Source organism: Acartia tonsa, chromosome 12 (assembly GCF_053477335.1).
Source record: "Acartia tonsa isolate MP-2025a chromosome 12, ASM5347733v1, whole genome shotgun sequence".
Taxonomy (NCBI): domain Eukaryota; kingdom Metazoa; phylum Arthropoda; class Copepoda; order Calanoida; family Acartiidae; genus Acartia; species Acartia tonsa.
The window spans coordinates 23,534,028-23,553,115 of NC_137271.1; the positions used below are offsets into that span (position 1 = coordinate 23,534,028).

Here is a 19,088-nt window from a genome sequence, read left to right on the forward strand (position 1 = left end):
TGAATAACTATTCCTTCATCCTGGATATGATTGCCTATATTTTCCAATATAGAGTGTTTATACAATATTACATGTAGTAGGCAATACAGATTTATTTTTTTAATAAATGTATAGAAATAGATATATAATCCAGATAACTACTTGGATGAATCATACATTTTCGTCTGCTAGCAAATTGCTATCAGCTTATTTGTAGCGACTTGGCTGTATTAATATACCTGTCTCTCTCTCTCTCTCTCTCTCTCTCTCTCTCTCTCTCTCTCTCTCTCTCTCTCTCTCTCTCTCTCTCTCTCTCTCTCTCTCTCTCTCTCTCTCTCTCTCTCTCTCTCTCTCTCTCTCTCTCTCTCTCTCTCTCTCTCTCTCTCTCTCTCTCTCTCTCTCTCTCTCTCTCTCTCTCTCTCTCTCTCTCTCTCTCTCTCTCTCTCTCTCTCTCTCTCTCTCTCTCTCTCTCTCTCTCTCTCTCTCTCTCTCTCTCTCTCTCTCTCTCTCTCTCTCTCTTTCTTTTTGGAGTTTTGCCTGATAACTTTCCAATACGGAAAATCCGATTAAACAAATAAAGCTTGACAATATACAACAATTATATAAGAAGCGTAGCAACTATATAATTTGTATTATGTACGTCTTTCTAATTCAAGTTCCTATAAAGATAATACAAGTATAATAAGAAGCGTAGCAACTATATTATATAATTTGTATGTCTGTACGTCTTTTTTTATTAAAATATTTATAGAGATAATATGAAGTATAGGTTGACAATATACAACAAGCATTTAAGAAGCGACAGGGATGTCCAAGCTTTTTTTTTGAAAGATGGGAGAGAACCTCGATAAGGGGGAATGTAATTCAACTTTTGTTTGATAATGTGGGGGGGGGGGAGAGACAATGTTATATATTTATTTATAAATTACACTGGTACCCAAAGTTTATAACCAAGTAAACTTACTTGTTGGCTCAGAAACCATGGATTCTTTTATTGAATTTAGATTGGTTAGTTCCAAACTATATTTAAGTGTTAAATCTTTTCAACCAATCAATTGGGGTGGTAGCTTTAGAGTTGTGTTATTTCATTCATAAATCCCCCTAAGTGTTCACCACCTATTTATTCAACATACTCAACAGTAAAAGAAAATGGCTCCTTCATCAATTTGAAATGAGGTGTGTTTTTTTGGCTTTACTAACACCTTTGTTGTCTTATTGGGTCTCTGTAGCTAGGCAATTTATCATTTATTGTCTTATCACTTAAGATCCCTGTCAGAATATTTGATGTGTGTACATAAAATAAACAAGATCAATTAATTAGTTTTTATTGTATTGCAGACATGGAGGGAAGGGGATATTGGGCTGTTTATTACACTAGTCCCCAAAGTTTTATAATAATATGTTCTTATTCGTAGGATTAACAACTTTGGGTGCTTTTAATTATATTTTGAGTGTTTGGTACATATAATTTGGTGTTCAAACGTTTCAACCACTAATTGTAATCTACAGAAGGTGTAAATTGTGTATCATCATATGGGATGTATATCAATTTATTGTCCATTGTCTTATCCCTTTAGATTCTTGATTTCTAGAAGAACTGTTAAATTATTATATTGGTATGTTTAAACGTCTATGTGCGCCCAGAAACGTAATAGATAACCTTGACTTAAAATTTTGTTTTAAAGCGAAGCTTTTCTATAATAAGGGTCGGTATGTCCGTCCGTCCGTACATCTGGAACGGATAGCTTTTTACGTTAATTTAGTCAATTTATAATTGTCTTATCAATTTCAAACGTTGCATGGTGATTTCTGTAGTAGTTAGGTACGAATTAGAAAGCGCAGCAACTGTATTATCATTACCAGAATGTCCGTACGTCCATTTGAAACAGGTTGATTTTTTTTTACTTTTTTAACAAATTTTGATGTGATCTTATTATCCAAATTTTTGGCATACTGATTCCTGGGACAACAAAGTACAGTATTATAAGCGAGGCAACTCTATAATCAAGTCCTAAAAATATAAGTATGTCCAATAATATTATCTTGTATTATGCAGTTTTTCATCAAATTTACGTAGAATTTTGCTTCGACTCTTATACATTTATGTATATTCTAATTATTCAGTTCTGACACTATAATGTACGTTTGTCCTACCGTTTCAGTGCTTCGTTTTTCTGGATGTTGACATCCTTGTTAAGTTACAAATTTACTGAATTTATGGACATATGGAAATACGAGTACAAGAGAATGGATGATAATGATGTACATCCCTAATGATAATACACAAAATACCCACTGTTATATAGATCAATGTTAATTAAGTTTGAAACCAATATCAAGTTGTTAAGTCAACTATTTTGTAAAACTTTTAGTACCTTAAATTATGTATACCCGCGACCATGGCTCAACACGTAGCGCATCCATTCTTCGTCGGGAAGGTGATAGGTTCGAATCTCGGTACGACACCGCGTTATAACTGAACTGCTACTATGTCAAATGCGCGACATAAACAGTTACAGACGCAACTCGCTACCATGCACTGCTGGGACTTCTCTCAGACAAAGGTCGTGCATCTCGGAGAGTTGATAGTCTGATGGGTGAATGGACGCTTTACACCGCAATCGTAAGTATTGTATGTATGTTCCAAGGTGCGTGAAGAGAGGTCTAGAACCCGAAGCGACACCTAGCCAACAAAAGTCTTAACTTTTAACCTTAAAATATGTATTTGTGTCTTTTGAAGCATGAACGACAACACAATGGACTTTAAAAAATCAATTCTTGATGCTCATAGATTTTTTAAAGTCCATTGGTCTGTCAGTTCAAATTATATACTTGATGCTCATGGATGTCACTGAAGAGAGTTTTTTGCCATCCTATCCATCTGAGGTAAAAACCACCATAGGCAATACCATTGCAACATAACGCTTGCTCAAGAAGCTTTTGATATATCACTTATTCACACAAGAATTCTATCACTCTTTTTTAATTTACTTGACAAGGAAGTGTAGCTGTCAGTGTCCTGAGCTAGATCTTTAAATCATTTTAGTGGTGAGCCAGATCGGGAGAGCACAGCACTTTATGAAATGCCGCGCTGTGATTGGCTGAAATTCGGCTCATCCCGATCTGGCTCACCACTAAAATGATTTGAGAGCACAGCACTTTATAAAATGCCGCGCTGTGATTGGCTGAAATTCGGCTCACCCCGATCTGGCTCACCACTAAAATGATTTAAAGATCCAGCTCTAGTAAAATACTACTTTTCACTACTTTTGGTCCTACCTATTCTATTGAAATCAGGAAATACCCTATAACCCATCTCTTTTCTAGGGTGTTTCTATCCCCCTTCCCTCTCTCTTTCCTTCTACTACGACTTTGGTTACTTTTATTAAAGATTGGTTGGTTAGTTACATATTAGAAATGTTTAAATTTTTCAACTAATAATTTATAACTATTTAAAGATTTACATCAACTAACTTCATTGTCTTATCCCTTAAGATCTCTGAGAAGCTTCCCAAAACTTTGTCCAAATACCACACAAAATTTGCCAACTTTAAGATGCGACTACAATACTGAATAAAAGCAATATTCTAGTATTTAGCACATTTTCATTTTTCTTCAAAAAACATACAATTCTATATAGCTATTTATCGCATCGTATTATAGATAGCTTTCTGCAAATATTGAAATGAAAAATTATAAGATTTAAACCAGTTTTGTTGCCCCAGTAATTAGTTTAATGATATTTTATTTTAATATACGTTGAAAATTGTCTGTAAAACGATGTTATACACAATTTTTCTTGATAAATAGTTTCAATGCCATACTGGAATAAGAATTTGTAAAGCAAAAATTAAAGATATAGTTTTAAATAGTAGATGCAGTACTTTCTGGTAAAACGATTTTAACGTGGAAATTCAGATAAATAGCTTGAAACTACAATTTGACATTTATAAAGTACAACAGCTTCTTTAAAAAAACATGCTTTTCTACATCATACTAGCGGATGTGTCCCTAGCATCTAGGGGCTCTATATTTGAAGAGGCAGAAAAATAGCCTAAAACCATCCCGGGACCAATTTGAAGCTTCCCTTAAATGGAGAACTCAATCATCAGTAATTTCATTAGTTATTAAAAAAAAAACTAAGGTACAGACAAAAATAATCTTAGGTACTAATTTATTATATTGCTTGTTGCTTCTTCCTTAGTCCCTAGGTGAGGATGGAAAATTGCATAAAGACATTTATAAAGCTTCCCTTAGAAGTACAACCATTTAGACCAGTATTTTCTAAGATCAATTAACAACCTAATATTTTAGTCCCATTTGGTGAACACTTAAATTTTGTAAAGTTTATATGAAAAAAGTGTATCATTAGAAGGAACCAAAATAGTTACTTTCAAAACTTTTACTTACAATAAATTACAGGGATCTAAAGGAATAAATTCATATACATCCTCTATGATGATACACAAAATTATCCTTTCAAATTAGCGTTTGAAACATTGGACACTCAACTTGATAAACCAAACAATGAATTAAAAAAAAAGTCCTTGAAGTTGTGAAGTCAATGAATAAGAAAACGTTATTCGAAAAGTTTGGGGACTAGTGTAATAAATACCCATTGCCCCCTTTCATCCTGATCTAATTTTACAGTTCATACTGAACATACAGAGTTTGAAAATTTTGTGGACTTTTCACGGAGGGAGAGGACATTGGATTGTAAATTGCTGTATTGCCCAAAGTAACAAAACAACGTTTTTGTATTCGTTTAGTACTTTGATTAAATATTGGTTGGTTCACAACCAGTAGTGTCACAACTTTTCAATATTCAATTTTTAGGAGTCTCAGACTTTGGGGACTGGCTTAAAGGGAATGTGCAAGAATTTAGCAGTTTCTGACTGAGTTTGGGGACTTGCGCATGAAATGCCGCTACTCGTTATGTATGTTTTGAATATTGCAGACGGGGAGAAGGGATAGAGAAGTGGGGGCAAGGGAAATAAACACTCGTTGTGTTAGTTTGGAATGTAGCAGACAAGGAGAAGGGAGAAGGGAGGTGGGGGCAAGGGGCAAGGGAAATAAACAGAATAAAAAGGGGCAGTCATATTCTTGCTAGCAGCTGGCCGGGTCCAAAAATCTTTTAATAATAAAAATCACAAGTTGTGATTTCACTTTACATGACGCTATGGAAATCTATTATTCAATTAACAATCCCGGACCGAGGATGCAAGCTATTTCGGAGTGGTCCTATCCGGGGAGATGGAGAAGAAGTCCCCGGGCAAACCTGCATCAAACTACCTGCTTGACCATTCACCCTGTCCGGGTTTCCACCAAGGGGCTGGCCTAATAGGCTTTTAAGTCAGCCCCTGTCAGCTCTGGAGGCCTTGGAGGCCTTTCAACTCCAACCCTCCAACACCCCTCCCCCCCCTCCCCTCATCCTCTCTGGCGACATCCATCCAAATCCTGGCCCTAAATACCCCTGTTCTACCTGCTCCCGCAATATTACCCGCTCCACTGGTGCCTTCCTCTGCAACTCCTGCCAACTCTGGGTTCATCCTAAATGTTCCCTCCTTCCATCCAAATCCGATTACAATTCCAACTGGTCCTGCCCACCCTGCATTTCTGCCTCAACAACTCCCTTTTCACCTATCTCCCCCCAACCACCAACACCCCCATCCAAACCCCTCGGTCCTAAATTCCCGTGCACAGTCTGTTCCTTAGGTGTTACAAAATCCACTGGCTCCTTCCAATGTAACTCCTGCCTCCAATGGATCCACCCTAAATGCTCCCTCCTCCCATCTGCCACCCACTATTCTCCTTTCTGGTTCTGCCCTTCCTGTTCCCACCCCCTCCCTCTCCTAACATATCACCCCCTACCCCCCACCCATCACCTAGCGCCCCGTCTCCCCCACCTTCCCCTGCAGCTCCTCCTTCACCCCCGCCCCCTCCTCCACCCACCCCTGCCCCCCGAAAACCTCCTGGCAAACCTTTTGTCCTTCAATTTAATTGTAATGGCCTCCTTACCACCCAAGATGAACTCCACCACCTTATTTCTACCCATAACATCCCCATCGCCTGCCTCCAAGAAACCAAACTCTCCAGCAAATCCAATCCCAAACCCCTCCCTGGCTATAACTTTCTCAGGAAGGATCGTCAAGACCGACCTGGTGGAGGAAAAGCCTTCCTTATTGCTGATGACATCCCCTTCACCCACCTTGACCTCAATCACCTTTCCAATGGCCCCCTAGAGATTGATGGTATCCAAATTTCCCGCAATGGCTCTCCTACACAAATCATCAACCTTTACCTTCCTCCACATTCCTCCTGTCCCCCCCAATACACCCCTGACTTTAACCTCCTCTTTGACAACCCAAATAATCTTATCCTAGTCGGTGATTTCAATGCCCACAACCCTGCCTAGAACTCCATCACTCTTGACCAATCTGCCATGAATCGTGGGGAGGCTCTGCTGGAAGCTCTCAATGAGAGCAGCCTCTGCCTCCTCAACGAGGACTCCCCCACCCGCCTCCCCCCCAACGGCCAACCTACCTCCCCCGACCTTTCCCTATGCTCTGCCCACCTTGCACTTGACTTCTCCTGGCACACCCTCACCACCCTCCGTTCTGATCACCTCCCCATCCTCCTCTCCCTGCCTGAAATCAACAGAAACCCCCAACCTGTCAAAACCTTCCACAACTTCTGTAAAGCAGACTGGGACACCTTCACCCTTGAAACTGAAACCCTCTTTGAAAATCTTCCTGAACCTTCCTCCTGCTCCCAAGGTGAAGCCACTTTCCGCCAAATCCTCCAAATTGCCTCCAAACACACAGTCCCTGCTGGCTTCATCAAAAACTCCAATCCCTCCCTCCCCCAGTCTGCTAAGCCCCTTATCCAGCAAAGAGACTCCTTAAGAGAAATTAACCCCCATGATCCTCAAATCCAAATCCTCAATGAACAAATTTCCTCAATAGTTAACCAACACTCCAACAAAAAATGGCAAGAAACCCTTTCCAAATCCGACCATAGAACCAACCCTTCCAAATTCTGGTCCCTCCTCAAATCCCTTTCTGGCAAAAACAATTCCCCTCCCTCCAACCAACCCATTTCCTTCAACAACAAAGTTCACACCTCCCACGCCCACATTGCTGAATCCTTTACCAAACAATTCACCTCTGTCTCCCGCCACACCTCCAACCCTTTCTCCAGAAAAATTATCCGCAAAATTAGACACCGCCACCGCCTCAACAGAGATTTCCAACCTTTCACCCCTGCCCTCGTCCTTGAAGCCATTAAAAATTCCTCAAACTCATCTGCACTTGGTCCTGATCACCTCAACATCCTCCACCTCAAACACCTTGGTCCAAATGGCATCTCCTACCTTACCAAACTCTTCAACCTCTCCATTTCCGCTGCTAATATCCCTGCCATTTGGAAGCTCTCCAAAATTATTGCCCTCCTCAAACCTGGTAAACCCCCTGACCTTTCCACCTCCTACTGCCCAATCTCCCTCCTCTGTCCTGCAGCTAAAGTCCTTAAACGCCTCCTTCTCCCATACCTTAAACAATCCCTCTCCACCCACCCCACTCAACATGGCTTCAAACCCATCCACTCCACCACATCCTCACTCCTTAATCTTTCCTCCTCCATTGCTAACGGTTTCAACCAAAACCTCCCCCCCAGCCGCACAACCGTAGCTTCCATTGACCTGTCCAAAGCCTTTGATTGCATCCCAATCCATCTCCTTCTCCAAAAAATCTCCTCATCAAACCTCCATCCAAACATCATCAGATGGCTATCCTGCTACCTGCGTGGCAGGATGGCCTTCTGCTCCTACCAAAACACCAACTCCTCCCCCAAAATTGTCCACACTGGTGTCCCCCAAGGCTCTGTTATTTCCCCCGTCCTTTTCAACTTCTACATAGCAGATGCCCCCCACAACCCCCCCGCCACCACCTCCTCCTATGCCGATGACCTCAACTCCTTTCAGAGTCAGTCGAATCCATCAACTCCCACCTCTCCTTAATCGCTGACTGGGCCTCCACCAATGGCCTCTCCATCGCCCCCAACAAATCCACTGTCACCCTTTTCACTCCTGACCGTAAACACCAATCCAACCTCCATCCTCAAGTCCAAATTAACGGCTCCACACTCCCCCTTGAGAAAACCCCTAAAATCCTTGGAGTTACCTTTGACACCTTTTTCAATTTCAGTTCCCATGTCTCCACCATTTCCTCTAAAATTTCCTCCCGCCTCAGAATCCTTAAATGTCTGGCTGGCACCAAATGGGGCCACCAGAAGGAGACCCTCCTCACCACCTACAACACCCTCCTCCGCCCCATCACCACCTATGCCTGTCCTGTCTGGTTTCCTAACACCTCCAAAAACAACATTGATAAACTCCAAGTCCTCCAAAACCAAGCCCTCCGCATCTGTACTGGTTCCACCAAAAAATCCCCCATTAGCCACCTCCACCAAGAAACTAAAATCCTACCAGTACGGAATCACCTCTCCCTTTTATGCTCCCAGTACCTGGCCTCCTCCCTCCGTCCCTCTTACCCATCCTTCCCCAATGTCACAACCCCTCCTGGTCCTAGATCCAAGAAATCCATCCTCCAATCCATGTTCCTCCCGACTCTCCAACCATTTCCCACCCCTGAGAACACTCTCCTCCCTGCAAATTACAAATCCACCATCTCCCGACTCCACACCTCTGCAGTTACCCAAGCCATCAATTCCTATCCCCCTAATCCTGTCCTTAACCACGCCCCTCCCAACATCAACCCCTCTGAGATCCAACTTTCCAGGCACTACAGAACCATCCTCTCCCAATTGAGATCCAACTCTTGTCCTAAGCTCCAAAGTTACCTGCATTCCATCAACGCTTCTCTTTCACCCAACTGCCCATCCTGCCCCAACAATCCTACCCCTGAAACTGTCCAACACCTCTTTTCCTGCCCTAATAACTCCACCAACCTTAATCCCATTGACCTCTGGCATAATCCCACCCTTGTAGCTGCCTTCCTATCATCACACCCAAGTTTCACCAGCCTTCCTCCCCTTCAACGCCCCCCTCCAGAGCCCCCTCCATAAGCCTCCCCCCCCCCTACCTACTGATGACGAACCGGACACAAAAATGGACTATGAGCAGCCAATACAACAATTAACAATCCCTTTATAATTTCCTACAAATTTATTGGATTAAACTGGATTTCATGCCCTTTCTTTGATAACTCTTATATTGAATTATTTGCCCATTGTCCCCTCCCTTACTCCCTGTACAAAAGGGGTAACTTGTTTGTCAACATTGGGGATTTATGTTAATTTATCCCTTGGTCTCTGGTGATTTGGTACTACTAAGATGGGGTTTTGTAAAAAATGACGCGTTTTTTCGACATTTTTTTAGACATGTAGAACAAGCGTGGCATTCGCGAAATATAAACAGAGTATAAAACTATTTATTTCATTATTTCGCTTTTGTTGGTACAGCCTTCATAAAAGAAAAACAAATCCATTTTTGATGCATATTAATTCATACGTCTTTTTAGAGCTGTATTAGACATTATACAAATGGCTAAAATAATAATTTTAAAATTTTGAATTCTTAAGTTGTATACTCTGTTGAAATCCTATTGTCTTCGTTCAATCAATCAATGTATAAAAAATGTCGAAAAACGCGGCATTTTTTATAAAACCCCATCTCTGATAATATGTTATTAAGTGATACAACATGGACGATAAATGGATTTAAATCCCAAATAAGAAAAACAAAATTTGATCTTAATTAATGAAAAAGTGTTGGATACATTTTTTTGTCTTAAGTTTCTTTTCAAATAATTTACAATTGCATAATAATTCGGGAGGGAGGGGACATTGTGTTATTAATTACACTGGCAATCAAAGTTTTATAACTTTGGGTGCTTTTATTAAATTTTTATTGGTTGGTTTCCAACTTTTCAACCAATGATTTCAATTTACAAAAGTGGTAATTTTGTTTAACATCATTGGAGATGAATTTAAATTTTATAATCCATTGTCTTATCCCTTAAGATCCCTTCATAAAAATGCACTTTTAAAAGTAAATGCAACAGTCTATATTAAAGCGAAGATACTCTTTAAGTCTTATTTATTTCATTGCACTGTATATTCTAAGGGTCCCAAAAGTTTTAAAAACAACTACTCTCATTCATTAGATTCAAAACTTTATTGGTGTTTTTCAACTAGCAGTTTACAAAGCGGTATACAAGGATATATTAATATATAATGATTTGAGATTATACAATTGGGTTTAGATCAAATTTTATGTAAAAAAAAAGGTTATTATGTTCGTTTTTATCAAATGTAATTTTTAGTATCCAAGTTTTTCTATAAATTAGATTATCCGTCCGGCTGTCTGTCTATTAGAGACATTGTTGTCGATAATAGTATCAAAATAGATTTCCCATTGTTCTGAGCATAATTTACTTTGTCATCAACTAAAATAATGATATTAAATAATATCTAAATACTTTCGTGATTTTCTCCCTCCAATATATCTATTCTTAATTTTAGCAAATGCTTTTCAAATCTCAGTATCCATGATTTATGTGTGCTTCGCTTCGTATGGATATTGTCATCCTTGTTCCTGTTATGATTACAATTTTACAAAATATGCATCAAAATGACCTTTAATACAAAATATAAAAGTTGCCATAATACAAGTATAACTAAATCCATAAATATAAAGCTCAACTAATCATCTTAAATTAAAAATCTAGCAATAATTTCATTCGTAAAACATCCCCTTGCGTAATTCTTAACCAGTATGCGGCATAGTCGTCCTAAGAAATACTTTTTATAGTACTAGCAGCTACGCCCCTTGCCTCTAGGGCCTCTGTGTTCAAAGATGAGAGAAGGTGTAGAAAAATAGCATAAAACCATACAGTTGGTCCCAAGATTTAAATCACAAGAGGTATGTGAAGCTTACCTAAATAAGAGAACTAAATCGGTTCAGAAGTTATTGAGATCTGAAGCTACAGCCAAAGATATGATTAAAATAATAATAATATGTCAACATTAAAAACTACAAATTTTAAAGTTTAAAGTTTTAATTATAAAGATGCCACGCTTTCAATGCAAGATTCTAAATGCATAGTTTTGCATACATAGGATAATTCTAACATGAATCAATCTACAATTTATTCTTTGTTTAGTCACATTATGGATGCAGAATAATGTAAATGGGGAGATGGGGTTTTCGTTATTTTAACCAGCTACAATACGCGATTTATTAGAGTACACAATAATCTGGTTTAAGATTAATTTAAGTAATAATAAATCCCAAAAAACGTGGCGGTGTAGAGCTATACTACATAAAACAAGAACAAAATCCTTCAGTAAAAAATATATTTCGCTTTAATCAAACCTTCTCAATCTTAATCGTTTGAGAGTTTCTGTACAAATCCATATGGACGCACAAACGTATAAATCCTAAAGAAAATGAAATAAATATGAAATAGCAGTATTAATATTTAATGGAATCTAGAATTTCTTGAAATTATTTTAAAATTTTGCATTTTTAAAAAATATGTTTTAAAATTTGTTCAAAAGAACATAAAGTCATAATTATTATTTGGCTGATTTAGGTTTCTTGTGGTAATATTTTATATTATATGCGAAAAATTGGTTCTTATCTATAATACAAAGTAGAACTATGTCTGTCTGTCCGTCTGTCCGTCTGACCGTCTGTCCGTCTGTCTGTCTGTCCCTTAAGATCTCGGTAACCACTGAACCGATCGGATTCTACTCTTCAGGGTATCTACCTATTGGTCCTGTGGTGGTTTTAAGCTATTTTCTCGGGGGGTGGGACACCCCCAACCCCCCAAAAAAACAAAAAATCCCCCCCCATTTTTTTTTTTTTTTTTTTTTTTTTTGAAGGAGATTTCCATGGTCCTTTACGATTTTCGCAATAATTTTTTTTATCACCTCTTGGGGCAAAGCCCCTAGAGGCTAGGGGCGAAGCCGCTAGTTATGATTAAAGTAGTATGATTTTTGTCTCTAGCTTAAGATTTCGATAATTATTGAAAAAATTTAGGTAAGTTCTTCATTTTATGGAAGCTTTACATAAGTCCCACGATGGTTTTATGCTATATTATTTTCATATGTAGCTCTTGGGATTTTTATGCTTTCTCCAACCTTCGAATACAGAGCTTCTAGATGTTAGAGGCGCAGTCTCTAGTACAAAGAAATTGCTTTAATCTTTTCTTTAAATTTAAGATTTATAAATATTTAAGCTAATAAGAAAAAAACGACTTTTAAGAAATAAGTTAATCAAAGAAAAACAAATATAAATCTAGAATGAGATAGATAAACAAACAGACAGATAGACAGATAATAAAGATAGATAGATAGACAGATTGATGGACAGAAATTTACTTTGATCTTCTTCAGTTTTTCAAGTCTTGAAATGTAAACATAATATACACATAAAATTGGCTTCAAATAAATTTCAATTTTACATTAATTTTATGAATCTGTTGCTTTTTCAGATGGTTAAAATAATCAAAATTCATGCAAAAGTTATAAAACAGAATCAAATTTTGGCAAAAAAAATGTTACAAAAAAAACATATAAAAATGCATTTTTTCTAATCACAAGCATCATGGCTCTGCCACTGGTCGCAATGATGTCTAAACTGTGGAATGATATTGTATCAGAGGGAATGATATATCAGAGGTTTTCTCCCAAAATTTCTCTCCTACCATTTCTCTGCTCTCTAGTTGGCCAACACTTGTTCCCGCTCTCTACGCTAGTAGGTAGGCCACTCTAGGGAATCACAGTGGAATAATTATGTAATTTATTAGTAAAGTGTAACAAGTCAGGGTTTTTTACCAGTTGAGTCTCTCTATCTACACATGGACAGGCCACTCTAGGGAATCACAGTGGAATAATTGCGTAGTTTATTGGTAGAGTGTAACAAGTTGGGTTTTTCTTACAAGTACACGGTTGGTTTTTTATTAAATGAATAAGTTAGGGTACAATGTTTGGCACTTTCGATATAAGTAAATGATAATAAAAAACCCATAGAATGTGATAATAACTTCAGAAAAATTGAAGAAAATAGTTTTCATACTTAATTAACGTTTTTAAGTTTTTCTTCAAAAAGTTTAGATAAGATGCCTTTAAAAGTCGTCTATGATTTTGTCAGGGATAAAAATGTAACTTTAAAATAAGAATTACAACATATTTTTTTCAACTAGTACAAAGTAAAATTTTGAACATTTTATTGATCAGTATATTTTTTAAAATGTGAAGTAGAAACCTGAATATTTTATCATGAAAATTGTGTTATGATTTGATTGTCTGCTAGATTACAAGAAAAAAGATACTACCAGTACTTGTTGGTTCTTTAAAAAAAAATAGGTAGATTACTTTCAGAACCCCTCTTTTTGCAACGTTATTTCAATAGAACAGAGCCGTAGTCTTAGTGTACTCAATATCTAGACAGCCAACCATTGTTTTAGAATTGTTCAATTTTTTTAACTTCTGATAAAAACAGAATTAATGGTATTTTTGTAAATATTATACCTCCAAGAAATGGCTATACTTCCCAATCATATGTTGTGTGATATTTAAGAGGAATTATTTTGATATAATGTCATTAAAATATTCGTTGAAAAAAGTGCTATTCTAGCTTATACTTTACATTTTAATGTGTATGATAATTCAAATAAAAGATAATGAAGATTTATATTATATTTAATTGTTATAATTATAAAGAAAAACCTGGAAACAGTAAAAAACTGACTTTATTTTATTGATGTAGGGAAAATTTTGTCAAATATTTGAATAAAAAAACAATATAAAACAAAATAAATTATTTTTAATATAGTCACAAAAAGGCTTAATGAGTTTAGGAAATATTTCATTCACTAATCATGTCATTTAAACTCTATTACACAGAATACAGTGTAAAAAGATGTTCTCGTTTTAATTTTAAGTAATTTCAAATGCATTTTAATACCTTATAATGATTTATTTTTTGAAACATCTTTTTATAAAATGTTATTGATTTTTGAAGTTATATGTTGAAATGTTTTTAAATTTTGTCAACATTTTGTTTTAAATGTAGAAAATTAGTAATTCTAAACATTCAAAAAATGATTTTATTAAATTTTCATCACTTAAATTGCATGTTTGATGAAATTTTCAACTGATAATTCAAGAAAAATTGTTTAAGTTTTATTATATTTTACTTTGAAATGTTAAAAAAATATAAATATTGTCAAAAATGTGGAAGTTATACTTTCCTCAAAAAAAAGACCTAAAACATGCAAATTAACACGTGTAATGAGATTTTTTTCTTTCAGGTTTAATTTTAAGTAATTATTGATATTTTTTGTAAAAAGGATTTTATATAAAAAGTTTTAAAAATCGAGTTATGTAGTGGTTCTAAAAAAGGTCGCGAATTTATGCGATTTTCTTGCAAAAAAAATTTTCTAGGATTTTAAAAATAGCAAAGGGTGTTATAAGACGTACTTACAGATACAATTGCTAAGTCATTTTGGCCAAACACTAAAATAAAGTTTTTACATCTGAGGGTCCAACGGTGAGTAGGGAATCACAGTGGAATGATTATGTAATTTATTGGTAAAGTGTAACAAGTCAGGGTTTTTTACCAGTTGAGCTTCTCTATCTACACATGGGCAGGCCACTCTAGATAATCACAGTGGAATAATTGCGCAGTTCATGTAACAAGTCGATTTTTTTCTCCAGTTGAGATACTCACTCTCAATTTATGCAGGCCACTCTTGCAAACCACAGTGGAATAATTGCAAAGTTTATTAGTAAAGTGTTACAAGTTGGTCTACTATTTCTCAGTCTATTCCTATGCACTGTGCAGGTACTTACAGTGGAAAAATTATGCAATTTATTAGTAAAGTGTAACATGTAGGATTCTTTATTGAATTGGCCAAAACTCAAACTTGCTCTATGTTAGTAGGCAGGCCACTCTTGGAAATCACAGTGGAATGATTTCAAGTTAAAAGCAAAGTAAAAGATGTCAGATGTTTCACTCTGGTTGAGATACTAATTCTCAATGCATGCATTTAGGCCACTCTTGGGTAAACAAAGTTGAATGATTGGGCAGTTTATTGGTAAAGTGTAAGAAGTCAGAATTTTCTCTGGATTTTTTTAAGTCAAAAAATTATTTTACTCTTGATTTCCCTGCAAGGTTTACTGGCAACATGTACCCAAATCGTAAAATTTTAGCTATCAACATATGAAATCACCACAATTAAAAAGTTGCATAGTTATAGTTATAGCCCTCTTTCACACACAGAAAATGAGATAGAAATAAAAAAACACAGTGGGGTGTGTTCAATGCCCCCCCCCCTCTTCTAGCCACCTTGAAACCAACAAGGGTCAAATAAAACTTGATTCATTTACATTTGAGTGCAAACCAAAGGGGACATTTGGGTGATAACAGGAGATTGGTTTATTATATAAATTGGAATTCTTAAAACCTGTTCTTCCCCTCTCTTTTTCAGTCCCCCCTTTTTAGCGTCATTCTTGATGTTTATACAAATGCGCCAATTTTTTTAATAATTTTTTATATAAAAAAATGACACCTGTTTGGTTTTCCAGTGCAATTAAGCTTTTTTTAAGTACAGGTAAGGTTTTTAACTATTTTGGGAAAGCGAATCTCCACCCTGCCAAATTAAAATCCCCCGCCTCAAATTTTTTTAATATTCCTCATTAAAGCTCAAATTAAAAAGTAAAAGGGCGGTTAACTTATCCCCCTCCCACCTTAAGAACACCTAGAGGCTTCTAGTGGGCGTTGCCCTTAGTCTTTCTTAAAATAAAAGCTATGTCTTGCATTTTTTTTCAATTATGTGTTTGATCACAAATTGCATTTGGTAAACATATTTTTCTTATTTAATTAATATCCTAAAAAGATAAAAGTTATGCTTAAAAAAAGTTTTAATAGCTATTATTACATATATTGCATTTTTTTAAAAACGTGAAAGTTGAGATCAGAATTTGCGTAACTTTTGAGTCATTTCTATTTTCGGAATTTTCTTATCCAGTCCCATTTGGGTCAATAGCCCCCCCCCCCCTCTCTAAGGCCTAAAATGTCCCTCCCTAACACACACCCCTTGGTTTGATCATCAGCAAAATAATGTCACACTACTTCATATGTTGGGGTTGTGATATACATCTGTGCAATACTTACATTCTCAATTTATGCATTTTTATATAATTGCAACATTAATTCCTAGCAATAAATTATGAAGTGTGTACCAATTTTGTCAAAGATTATATACCTCTGCATATATTTTGTAAGATATATTTGTTTCTTAGTTAATAAACCTACTTACACAATATATGTAGAACATAATCATAAAAAATCAAAAAAAAAAGAGTGAAATGAGTGATTGCGCCCCTTTCTCTTTCTATGTCGACAGACATACTTGGATAAATTATTTTCAGAATAAAATATTTGTATTTCCCATTTCAACATCAGCTTATATGTTATTTTAGAGAGCCTGAGCTACATTATTGAGTAGCATTATTAAGTTTTGATGGAAGGAATTGTTAATGAAACGAAATGTGGGGAAGAGAATAAGGGATGGGGTAGAACCTGTTCTCATAATGCCACTGTTTCTAATCTTTAAGCTAAACCTCATCCTTGGAATTAGTGTAAAGATGGTGTAAAAAGGCATAATTCGATTATAACTATGATTTCTTTTAGGATAAAAGTCTCCAAGCTAATAGAGTAAATTAGATATTAATGATTTGTCAAGGATAAGTTGGTTGAATTAATGATTCTTTTGTGTTTAGTTTCTAGTGGTGTTCAATGAGTCATTTTTTTGAAAAGAATATTTTTTTTTAATTAGATGAATATTCCATAGTTTTCAAACGGAAGATAAGGGTGAGAAAACAAGGTGTTTCGCTAGACTTTAATAAGGGATGATATAGAGAGAAAGTGAGAGAGAGAGAGAGAGAGAGAGAGAGAGAGAGAGAGAGAGAGAGAGAGAGATGTGAATAGGCCTAAGAAAAGTAAAGCTAAAAATAGAGAAGGGTAGCTAATTCAAAAGAGAACATAATGTGGGGGGGAGGGGGTTTGGGTTAAATTGAGATAAGAAGCAAAGAAAAGAGGAATGGGGGATTATTCTACAAGCTATAGGTAATGCGACTTTTTGAGAAGGTATGGATGTTATTATCCCCATATTGATATGTATTAGGTATTGTTAAAAAGTGTACATATTGACAATATTACATAATATACTTTTATGTACATATACACAACGGAATAAAAGTATATATGATGAAAAAACATCCATAAAAGCGAATTAATCAGAGAGGGAGGCCTGTTTATTACACTAGTCCCCAAAGTTTTATGGTAGCGTTTTCTTATTCTTTGGCTTAACAACTTTATGGACTTTATTAAATTTTTATTGATTGGTTCATTCAGTATAGTGTTCAAACATTTTAACCACTAATTGTAATCTACAGAAGGGGTAATTTTGTTTATCAGAATGTATATTAGGATATATAAATTGGAAGGAATTTTAATGTTAGAGGGAGATTTGAAATCTGCATCAAATTTTAAGGATTTTTTATAAAATTCGTTTTTTTGTATAATTTTTTAAGTTCATAAATTTTGACCAATAGGATAGGTGGATTGAAAACTACCTGCGCTCTAATTGGGTGAATGATGTGCGACACTTAAGCTTCTCCAATCAGAGCGCAGATAATTTTCAATCCACCAATCACAGATGTCAAAATTAACTAACTTAAATTGTATTTCCGCTTTTATATATCTTACTGTATATCAATGTATCGGCCATTGTTAACTTATATGAATTTAAATGAATAAACATGAGAATTTGTTGTAATAATGCTTAAATACACTATTTAAGAAATATATTTTCAGGACTAGAGTATAGAGATGCTTCGACTATAACATTGTATTCTTTTGTCCTAGGAATTTTAATCCAAAAATCATAAAAATAGGTTTATTGATAAATTATAGATTACATAAAAATAACAGATTCTGTTTAAGGACATATTTACATTTTTAAAAGCAAATCTTTTCTATAATTAGGGTCGGCCTGTCCGTCCGTCCGAATAGCTCTTTTCGTTAATTTAGGCATGTTAAAATTGTCCTGTCGATTTTAAACTTTGCATGATGAATACTATAGAAGTTGGGTACAAGTTAGAAAGCGAAGCAACTCTATAATCGTTACCAGAAAGTCCGTTCGTCCACTTTAAACATGTTGCTTTTTAATTTTTTTAACATTAAATTTTTATTTGATAGAATTATCCGATTATTTTTATTTTTGGAATACTGATTCCTAGGACAACAAAGTATAAGCGAAGCATCTATATAGTCAAGCCCTAAAAATGTAAGTATGTCCTTAAACAATATCCTGTATTTAAGCAGTTTTTGAACAGATTTACTTACAATTTTGTTTAGTTCGACTTTTTTACATTTATATTCTGATTATTCAGTTCTGACACTATACAATTGTTAATGTTCGGTTGTCCTACCGTTACAGAGCTTCGCTTTTTTGGATGTTGTCAGATGATCGCTGTAATTATTGTTCCTTATTATACTAGGAATGGACGGACTGTTTTAAATAGACGGACTTTCTAGTAACAATTATAGTGTTGCTACAATTTCTCAATCGTCTCTAAATGTTACAGGAATTATGATAGAAAGTTTGAAATCGACAGGACAATTCTATAATGTCTAAATTAAATAAACGAGATAACTGTGACGTACTAATTATAGAAAAGTTTTGCTTTTAACAAAATATATTCATAGACTGTCAAAAACAGATACAACAATTTTTCCTAACATGCTACAATTTAATATTAGGAAAACATTTTATTTTATGTTTTAAAAAATACTGCGTACCTAGCTAAGATTACATCAAGAAGTTTTATTCAGGGATCTTAATGGATAAGACAATGGATGATAAATTGATATTCATTCAAAATGATGATAATTAAAATTACCCCTACTGTATGGATATTCATAGTTTAAAACCAACTGATAAAAGTAACTAAAGTATATAATCCAACGAATAAAATAACGCGGTTTTAAACCTTTAGGTTCCAGTGTTATTTAC

At 35.6% G+C, this 19,088-nt stretch overlaps 1 protein-coding gene across 1 annotated transcript; it reads right to left on the reverse strand.

Moving 5' to 3' along the window:
* Positions 1–8,147: 8,147 nt before the first annotated feature.
* LOC145333826 (uncharacterized) lies at positions 8,148–9,062 on the reverse strand. The gene is made up of 2 exons (XM_080179078.1): positions 8,465–9,062; positions 8,148–8,288 (listed from the first exon to the last, which is right to left on the reverse strand). The coding sequence occupies exon 1, from the start codon at positions 8,842–8,844 to the stop codon at positions 8,488–8,490; it is 357 nt and encodes a 118-aa protein (XP_080035204.1). The 5' UTR covers positions 8,845–9,062; the 3' UTR covers positions 8,148–8,288; positions 8,465–8,487.
* Between the last annotated feature and the right edge of the window lie 10,026 nt (positions 9,063–19,088).